At 34.0% G+C, this 10,610-nt stretch overlaps 1 protein-coding gene across 3 annotated transcripts; it reads right to left on the reverse strand.

The window, feature by feature from the left end:
* Positions 1 to 6,590: 6,590 nt before the first annotated feature.
* Flad1 (Flavin adenine dinucleotide synthetase 1) lies at positions 6,591 to 9,934 on the reverse strand. 3 transcript variants are annotated; one of them, XM_073971960.1, is made up of 5 exons: positions 9,803 to 9,850; positions 9,507 to 9,668; positions 7,738 to 7,988; positions 7,316 to 7,666; positions 6,591 to 7,146 (listed from the first exon to the last, which is right to left on the reverse strand). In XM_073971960.1, exons 3-5 carry the CDS (start codon positions 7,852 to 7,854, stop codon positions 6,838 to 6,840), a joined length of 777 nt encoding a protein of 258 aa, XP_073828061.1. In that variant the 5' UTR covers positions 7,855 to 7,988; positions 9,507 to 9,668; positions 9,803 to 9,850; the 3' UTR covers positions 6,591 to 6,837. The 3 variants fall into 3 exon arrangements, with proteins under 3 accessions (XP_073828061.1, XP_073828060.1, XP_073828062.1); XM_073971959.1 differs by lacking the exon at positions 9,507 to 9,668 and having other exon boundaries at positions 9,803 to 9,934; XM_073971961.1 differs by lacking the exons at positions 9,507 to 9,668; positions 9,803 to 9,850 and adding an exon at positions 8,731 to 9,155.
* Between the last annotated feature and the right edge of the window lie 676 nt (positions 9,935 to 10,610).

Raw genomic sequence — 10,610 nt, forward strand, 5'->3', positions numbered from 1 at the left:
GTTTTGGGTTTTTGACAATCAATACATGTACTCAACTGTCCTGTCATGTGTAAACGCAGGGTTACACGATATGTTTTTTACATATGAGTTGTCACTTTGCATATACATTTTGTATGGGAGAAGTGACAACTCATATGTAAAAAACATATCGTGTAAAGTACCCATAAGTTTACTTCCTCTACTCTGCTTTTTATGATATCGAAATTGATATTGCTTCATCATCCAAATGGTTTTTAATTTTTTTTACTACTTCAGTTCAGATTTCCAAAAAACTCCAACTCCACTTCAAAAATAGTTTGCGTCTCGTTAATTACAGCAATGTTCATAACTTTAGTTTGTATTTCTTTATTTTTTATAAAACAAATTCTTAGAATTTTAACACTCTTTCTTGTGTTCAGAAAAAAAGACTGCGACTGTAGGGATCAAAAAATTGGCTTGCTTGGCTAGGGATCAAGCGAGTGCTTCCAAAATGTATCGAACGCAGTGCATTTTCATAACTCCGTGAGGACTGCGTCGAAAGATGTATTGAAATCATAAATCTGCATTGCACTACTTCCAAACTTTTTTGCTGGGAAGTGTCAGATAAATGAAAAGGAACTTTGTATTACTTTTAAAATTTAAACTGCGCCCGAAAGTATGCTGCGCCAAAAGCAAGAAAAAATTGTCAGCAAATTCAAATTAACCACACAGATTTAAGAAAACTTGAGGTATACAGATTTTTTTGCTTGATATTGCCATATTTTTACAAAATATAACATTTATACTATGTTTACATTTACGAAATCCACTCGATTTCAACTGTCAATTCCATTGCTTAAACGTCAAATAAAATCCAATCGATTTCAGATGAGTTTTCGTTTGACGTATACACAAAGGAATTGACAGATGAAATCGAGTGGATTTCGTAAATGTAAACAATACAAGGTGGCGCAAAAGTAATCTTCCGAAGTTTTTTGGCTGTAGTTAAAAAAAAAATGAAAAAATTTGATTTTTCTTGTGGATTATTTTTATTTGGTCTTTTAATTTTTTACATCAAGTCGAGAATATGATATCAGATAAATGGCCGCCGCCACAGTTTATTGTCATTTGAACTCTTTTTATGGCATTTTCCATCACTTTGGCCAACACTTCCGGCGATAGGTTCTCACATTCTTGGCGGATATTGACTTTAAGAGCTGAAGTAGTCTGAGGCTTGTTGACATAAACCCGCGACTTCAAAAAGCCCCACAAAAAGAAGTCTGGAGCGCCTCATCACTCATGATTATTTTTGATGAAAAATCATCTTCCTCTTGGTGGTGATTAAGGATGGCTGGATCGTATGTTAGACGCGATTGGCGGTCAGCATCTAACAGCTGATGCTCCGCCTGGACTTTGTACGGAAACATCTTCAAATCTTGTACCAAAATTCGCTCTAAAGACAGTCAACATATGTATACCCACATGCGTGGCACGTCGTCTGGTCTATGTATATCGACGGCGCTTCCATGTAATCTTCGGCTACAGCAGCAGTATTCTCTGCAGAACGGATACTCCGGGGTCCGCCATGCCTGGCAGCATCTCGTGTTGTGTCAGTCTCTTCGAAGCGTGCGGCTAAACGTCTGCGACGAAAATCACGTTGTGCCAAAGTCACCGACCGATTATTGGTCAAATAAATAGTCACCAATATTCCGCGTCCTGGAGCAGTGTAGCGTAACATTGTTTATCAACGTGTATTTCTCATGTGTTTACTACACAAATGTCAAAACAGAACGGACATTAGGGGCCAATCGCAAAAATTATAGCATTTTCTGATAGGAGGATTACTTTTGCGCCACCTTGTACTAGTGTCAAATTCGATATGACATTCTGACATATATCTGCACAAGAAAAAATTTTAAATTTTTTTGCGAACTCACAACAAGTATAAAATTCAACCACTCTGATTTTGTACTGATAAGAAGTGTGCAAAACAAATACAACACAAGAAAAGATAATGAATTGTAAAAATTTGCAACGTTTTCTTTGCCGAACTTGAAATGCCTCTCACATTATTCTTTCAGCATAGCTTATAGCTGCACATCATATGCACGTAAGTAATATTGAAGATATCGGCCTTGTTGGGCAGGTAAGCGAATTTAAGCTTCCTGCATTTTGGGGATTGCTGCACAAGAAGTCGTGCCATTTTTGATTGTGCAGGTAAGGGGTAGTTTACACTATATGTAAATGTCATATGACATGAAATTTTCCCTCGTTATATTTTTGCTAATATGAGCAATATTGGAGATTTTCTTTACGCCATTTACTCTGTGCGTCCACACCATCAAAAATATAATAGAATTAAGTCTTCACGTTGCCTGCGTGGGTAGATATGGAATGTTTTTATTTCGTGTCATATGACATTGATATATAGTGTAAACTGCCTCTAAGCAAAAAATACTGTATGTATATTCTCATAAAACCCAGAAAATCTATTTCAACAGCATTCAAAATTTTCAATTTTTGCCTACAAAACAAAAAATGATTTTTGAAACCGCATTCTAAAACTTCAATACAATTTATGTCAAATATAAAACGAAACTTGCGATTTCTACCAAGTAGGAACCAAAAATGTGATAACTTTACCTTAGCCCGAATTACATTTCTTTGCATTTCCAAACGCTGACAACATTTATTTTCATATTAGACCTCAAATATTGTTGAAGAAGGACTGCTGTTAGCTATTTCCGTCCAAACTTCGGAAATAAAATGTCATAGTTAATCATATCTAACACATTTTCCTTAAGGATTTCAAATATTCTTCGGACTTTTTATTCCTGCAAAATTTGTAATAAAATTGTCGTTTTTTTACACATTTCTATGGCAGAGGGATTCCATAAGATGAAAATAACAACCCAGCAAAATTTGACGGAAGGGGTTCTTTGCGATGACGTGATTTCATGTCATCTTTTGCATTGGTTCAAAGGAAGTCGTGAAAGATCCGATCTTTTCATTAGGATTTGGACCAATGCAAAGGAAGTCGTGAAAGATCCTATCTTTTCATCAGCATTTGTACCCATTCCGTCGATCCAATAGAGATGATGTTTGTGTTTTTATTTACACACCTGTTTATTTTCATTTTGGTATGTTCCAGTACTGCAAAAATCTACTAATTTCTGTTTTTTTTCCGATAACATAAAGGAAAAATTGTTATCGTAGTAAAAATAAGTAGATTCTTGCAGTTTCTGGAACAGACCAAAGTTGTTAGAACTGTCGTCGGGATGTTGTCTTACATTTCCTGCATATCAGACAACTAAAACTTCTAAACAATTGGTATTGTATGAAGCTCGAACTGTCTGCAATAAAAATGAAGTCCCAATCATCGAGCTAAAAATAGAATCGGACTGCACACATTTGCTTTGTTCCAGAACCTGCAAGAAGCTACTGCTTTTTACTACGATAACAATTTTTCCTTTATGTTATCGAATTTTTTTTTTTAAAAATTAGTAGATTCTTGCAGTACTGGAACATAGAACGAAATTAATCAAATCTCGCTTCATGGATTTTGAAAAAAGTCCGAAACGAAAAGGAACAAGAATCTGAAAATAAAGAAAAAACGTCATTTGGAAAGAAACAATTAAAAATGAATTAATTAAGCATAAATGGTATTTTCCAGAAAAAGTCTCTCCTCCCCGTTCGTTACATTTTGTTCTTAGAGATCTCTAAAGCAAGCCGGGTTGTATGTAGATCCCTACATATTTTGGTCACTAAACAAAAGAGTATAAATTTCCAAAATGTTGTTATAAAATAACAAAATTATAAAATAAAAGTAATTTACGAAATAAAAATACTTAAAGGATTGAATTTGGAGTCCATGTCGAAATCTGAACTGGTGATGGGAAGATAATAGGAAAAACCTTTTGTAAGATGAAAGAATATCAGTTGCGGAGAACGAAGGAAGTAATTTTTGTGTTGCAGCGGTGGTGATTACATTGCAATTTTGGATGTAAACTTTTTGCTGATCAATTAATTTAATTGTAGTTATTTCGTGAATTCGTTTGAATTAATAAAGAGTTTGGTTTGTCCATATTTCAATAGAGCATTTCAATTTTCCAAACAAGACATGAAAATGTCATGCCAAGGATTTGGTGAAAATGACATGTCAAAGCATTGGTTAAAATGACATGTCAAAGAATGGGTGAAAATGACGTGTCAATGCATTGGTTAAAATGACATGCCAAAGCATTGGTGAAAATGACATGTCAATGCATTGGTTAAAATGACATGCTTAGGATCCAAAAAAGAACGTCATCTTTTGGGGGTCACGCTCATATAAAATTCATGGGTGAAAATCACAAAAAGATGACATGCCAGATCACTTGCACCCATGATTCAACTCATGATTTTTCATCGAAGATTTTACTGGGTAATCACGCTTGTGATGTTATCCATTATCGGGCCTTATGCCCTAAACACATCCAACGTTTGAGTAAAGTTTTGTGTCATTTCTGGTAGAAGAATAAATAAAAATTTAAACTTGGCAGACTTGGCGGCACTTTGACCAGACCAAACGTCAAAACTTGTGAACAAATGTTGATGTTTGGTGTGGTAAATGGCCCGATTATTGTTATCGATGTAACACCTTATTCTGCCATGAGCTTATTGATCCTTAAGGTTATTGATTTCTTTTCAGATTTCCTGTTTGTTGTTTTGGCAAGTATGCTTCCGTAATCTTATCTAAAAACCATTAAACTATTGAGGATGCTGGTTAATTTATCGGTTTAATAATTCCCGCGAACAATCGTAATTTTAAAAGTATTGTTAGTAATACAGATTAAAAAGGATTTTTATTTAACTTTTAATAATTTAGATGTTTTTCAGTTTTCAAAACAACTGTATGACATTTCAAAATGCATATTTTTTGTTTACATTTTTGCCCGTATGCCCCATATGCCTATGACACTAGTATTACGTACAACAACAAATTGTGGGTTGTTGGATCGATTGCTGTACAAAACACTTGCTTCTACCTGTTAATTATTGTACCATGGAAGTGACTAGGCAACATGTCAAATATTGGCTTTTGAAGCTGTCTGCCTTTTTTTAATAAATGCGATCTCGCCGGAATCATTTCGGGTCTACAAAGACTGCCTTCAGCTAGTCTACAAAGAGGGCCTTCAGCTCGTCTACAAAAATGGCCTTCGGCTCGTCTATAAAGACGGACTCCCTTCAGCTCTTCTGTAAGGACTTCCTTCAGCTCCCTTCAACAGGTCTATAAAAACACAATTCAGGGGCCTAATTACGTTATTCGATATCGAGTTGTTTCGACCCGAGTACTCAAAGTTGGGATGACAACATTCGTTATCGAGTAAAATTATCGAGAAATTGAGCAAAAATTTGCGAGTAATTTCTCGTAGCCAAATGACCTATCGTAAACAAACGAAATGAAAGATTTCTTATTGTATTTTTGTTTAAAATGTAAAAAATTGTTGTTTATTGACGGTTTATAGAGGAAAAATGATATTAGTAAATAATTGTGAGCATTTTTTACACAAAATAACAAGAGAAATTGGGAAAAGTCCTTTTCAGTCGTTTTGAGAAATTGTGATAAATATGTACATATGCATGCTATCATTAACCAAAAATTAGTGTTTGCAGTCGTTAAAATACAAGTTGAAAAAATATGATTTTCTGCAAAACAAAAAATTATTTAATATTAATAGCCTTCACTTTAAAGGTGAACAACTTTTAATAAAGTGCATTTTAAACAGTTCATCCCCCGTTGTTTATATAATTGTTCCACAAACATCCCAGGCGGGACAGGGGAGACTTCTCTCATATCAATGAGTGCACCCCGATTCATATTAGCTCAATGATATGGGACCTACTGTTTATCGCCGAGTCCGAACGGCGTGTCTAAGACACCACTTGTAGAGAAGTTGTACAAGGCTGAAATACTCAGAAAATGTCGCCAACATTACTGAGGGGTATTTTGCCACCGTTGAAAAGTGTTTGATGTTGACTGGCCGGGGAATCGAACCCACGACCTTCAGCGTGCAAGGCGGGTGTGCATACCATTGCACCACGGTGGCACCCATCCCCCGTTGTTTACCAAAGGAAATACTCTCTCAGAGAGGCTAAGTCAAAACACCCACCAAATTCTCTCATTTATTTTGAGAGAGAATTATTAAGGTAGATGTATTAGCAAACTGTAACAAGAATGTCAAAACAATTTTGCAAACATTACTAATTTTCATATTTTCTTAGCAAAACTTCATTCCGAAATTATTATTCAATGTATTGTTCAAAAAATTCCACAAATATTTACATTTTTCATCCATAATTTTGTTTTTTAGTTTTTGCTTTGAAATAAACACATTTTTTGACATCTACCTTCATAACATTCCCTGAAGAACACATAGTTCGATTACCGGTTACTCTCGAAACATTCGATCAAATATTTCGATCGAGTCTTATCATGCCGTTTTTTTCTCGTGTCGAAAACTTATTCACGAGTAAATTCACGATCGAAACGACTCTCATAATTAGGCCCCAGCTCGTCTAAAAAGACTATCCTAAGTCTCCCTCGTACCCCTTGCTAGCATATAAATCAAATAATTATTATTTTAAAATAATTTATTTTTATTTTAGAATTTTGTTTAATTATTTATTTTAAATAATATGTATGTATGTATAAAAATAAAATTAATAATTTTTGCTAAAATTTGTAACTAAAGAAATAATAACACTAAAGCTTTAAAACAGCACCCCGCATAATTTTTGTACAATTATAATTTAAGTAGATTAAAATAAAAGTAGTTTTGTTGTTGTAGTTATTTTTTAAATTCGCCTATAACGAACATTTGTTTTGAGAAGGAAATACTATTTTGTGGCAGAATTTGAATTTGTAGTGTCTTTTGAAGGTTTAAAGCGGCCAGCGCGTTCCAGATCATCATTATCGATTAGTTCATGGCCCGGTCGATACGAAATAATTGCACCAGTTTTTTCATCTACCACTCGCAAATAGGGATTGGGGAGGGTGTTTTTCTTATTACCAATGGATGTGTAACCTTTTAGATATAAATTACAGTAGGGCACTTTGTACAAATATAAATACTGCCAAACATCTCGACACTTCCAATCCAGAATGGGATTTATGCGCATCAGGGCAGGCCAACCGGGATCTGTGAGCTGAGGGAAATAAAAATGTTCAAATGTTCTTTCAAAAATGTGTATAAACAGCCTTATTCTAAACGCAAATTCCCCCCTGTCTCTCTGCCGTTTCAGCTTTAAGGAGAGAGTGAAAAACTCACGGGGAATTTTGGTTCTAAATAAGGCTGATAGCATTTAACCAACCAACCTGCATTGTTTTTAAATTTTCACAATATGGATCTGTTCTCCGACAACCCATAAATACTGCTTTAATGTGAGGTCTTTCCTGGCATATTTCTTCTAAGGCTTTTTTAATTGGCCCTGGTTTCCTTATTAAATCTATATTAAATAATTTTTCACATTCTTCCACAAATTCATCAACTTCTTCAAAGGCATCTGGATCTGTAATATAGAGTGTGGGTATACGTATATGCTGCAGACAGGGATTTGCTTGATAGAAGGTATGCAGGAGGTGTAAAACAACTGTACAATCTTTACCACCATTAAATGATAGCATTATTTCATTTGGTTTATAAAGCTGGAAAACTTCGTGTAGTAACTAAAATTGGTAAAATTGGATAAGGGAATTTAGTTCGTTAGCCAAACTCTATGGAAATAGATTTTATTTACCTCTATCAGGCTATTAACCTGATCATGTATCCTTTGTGTTTCCTCATCATAATTGTTGTATTTTAATTCTATTTTTTGCACTGGGAACTGTGTCCCATTATTTATACCAACTTCCATTTGTTAAGGCAGGCGGTTAGGATTTGTGACTTCCAAAAAAAAAAAAATACTTTCTGATTTATGCTTTGGCAGATGCTTCTTTATATGTCAGAATGAGCATATGTAAATTTCATTTAACTCGGCCTGAAGGATATCTGTAATGAAGAGGTAAATATATGAAAATTTGTGGAAAAATTAAACGAAATTTTAAATATTAATAAATAATTAAAAAATGATAAAAATAATTTAAATAAAGTTTTCAAAGTGATAATTGTATTGCGGGCTCAGTCCTATTGAGGAAAAAAGACTTTCTTCTCGCCTTTATAGGGTCCTTTTGGTTCTTTTATAAAGTTAACATATCGGTTGTCTTTAAAAATGCCTTCAGCTCATCTTTAAAAATTCCCTTTAGTTCATCTATAAATATCTATTGTCTATAAATACTCTCGTCACCATGCCTATAAAGACTGTAAAAGTTCTCTTCCGCTCATATAAAAGGCTCCCTCCAGCTCGTCTATAAAGACTCCCTTCAGCTCTTCTATAAAGACTCCCTTCAGCTCGTCTATAAAGGGGCCCTTCAAATCGTCCATAAAGACTACCTTCAGCTCGTCTATAAAGACTCCCTTCAATTCGTCTATAAATATACCCTTCAGCTCGTTTATAAAGACTCCTTCATTTTCTCTACAAAGACTTACGAGGGATGGTCCTAAAATACACTAGTTCCAATTTAGATAAGGTTAACCGGTTTCAAATCGTCTTGGTCATCAATTAGCATTTCTAATAAGCATTCCCGGCTTATAAAAATTATCATTTAAGGTATGTATGCATCTTCTATAACAATAAGAATATAATTCATATTAAAACAAAGAAGAATATTCATGAATAAAGAATTTTACGTGCCTCTCTACCTGATGCCACTATCAATAATATGTAAATTATTTCAAAGTGCAGTCACATCCATTTAAAACATGTTAACAATGTGGCTTATATGGGCTATTCTGGAAAAACACACACGCACAAAATTACAAAGTGTTATCGGCATTTAAATGGGTTAGAACGGTGATAATACTCGTTTATTATAAAAATAAAAGTAATTTAGGTAATGGGAAGGGATGAAAGTGCCACAATGGAGGCAAGAACCGGGTGGAGTGCCGCAACATTGGCAAATTCCAAACGAATTAAATGACTTGGCTAAAAAGTAAAGTATTTTGCAAAAAACATTTAAAAGGTGGTTAGCATAAACCGCTGTAGAACAATTTTTGGGTAGTCTACTGTACAGACTCGCGGCCAATGAATTAATGAACTGAGTCAATTAAAAGCCAAACTTGTTAACTGAGTCAGCGAATTATTTTCAAAAATATAGGTAAAGTACAACAACACAATTGACACAATTGAAATGGGACAATCCAACTGACATTGAGGTTTTTAGTGCAATTATTTTTAATAAACAGATGTTAATTTATAATCTAAAATAAAAAGGAAACAAATAAGACAATGAGTAATTATAAAAATAAATTAAAACAAAAATCATTTTGTTTTACTAGTTGGATCAGTGTTTCTTTTGGCATTTTATCAAAATTGTTAGTGATAGTGAATCCTCAAATTGCTTTCTAAAACACTGTGGCATTTGCACCTATCAAATTATCTCTTTTAAACGTCGCCGTTCCAAGACTTACATCACATACTCTTCATAAAAAAGTGCCTTCTTTGATATATTAACATGACCTATGAACATCTCTCCACACTTTCTATTTTTATTGACGTCTCATGATTTTGCAATGATAAAATAGCCACACTAACTTTATGGAAGATGGTGGTTATAAGGTTTGCTTTAGTTCCTGTTGTTGTTAGAAGATAAGAAAATCAATTGAACTTGTAGAATGGCAATAACACACAATTGACATTATCTAATGATAACACTTATCTATTAAATAATAACTATTAGATATTTGAAATTGTAATTTTTACTGACCACGAAATAAAAATCTTTCACTTCACTACCAATCAAATTTCACTTCTCTGTTGACTGAACGACTTTTCTGCCTTGTTATGACAGTCAATGAGAGGAAAATAATTAATCAGCTGTTTTTGTTTTTACTCTCTCCTTTCAATCCAAAACAACTCTCTTATTCTCACGTGTAAAAAATAAAATAAACAAACATAACACAGAGTTGTATTATTGGCATGACGACCTTTGATTATGGCGTAAGGCGAGCGTATGGCAGATAAACGCTTCTGATATTGAAAAAGAATGTCTCGCATGCTATAAAATTAAACTGAAAATCTAGAAAATATTGATTTGAATATGACAGTCGAAATGAAAATTTGTTATTACAACATTTAAGCTCTGTTCCCATTGTAGAACAAATATAAGGTAAAGTTAATACTACAACAAATACAACTCGAACAACAACCACAAAGGAATTTGTTTTTGTTTGTAACGTTACTGCCAGTTGTATTTGTAAACAAAACAAGGAAATTTATTTGAAAATTTTTGCCTTTTTAGGCGAAGATCATTTTTTAAGATTAATTTTTTAATCGAGCTTTATGATCTATTATGCAAGTGAAAAAGGAAAGCCGACGATTCGAACCCACACACCCACCACTATGTGACATGCATGTTTCGTCTTCGGTAAAGACTCTTCAGACATATCGGATGTGGAGCGGCTTCGATGTCCTCGAACTTTTCTTCTTTCAAATGCATTTTGTTTTGTATTTTACAACAACAATGAGGATTTTCCCATTTAGTTGTGCTTTCATGACAAACGCTTAGCGCTGCC

Source organism: Musca autumnalis, unplaced genomic scaffold (assembly GCF_047663935.1).
Source record: "Musca autumnalis isolate F117 unplaced genomic scaffold, ASM4766393v1 scaffold_3, whole genome shotgun sequence".
Taxonomy (NCBI): domain Eukaryota; kingdom Metazoa; phylum Arthropoda; class Insecta; order Diptera; family Muscidae; genus Musca; species Musca autumnalis.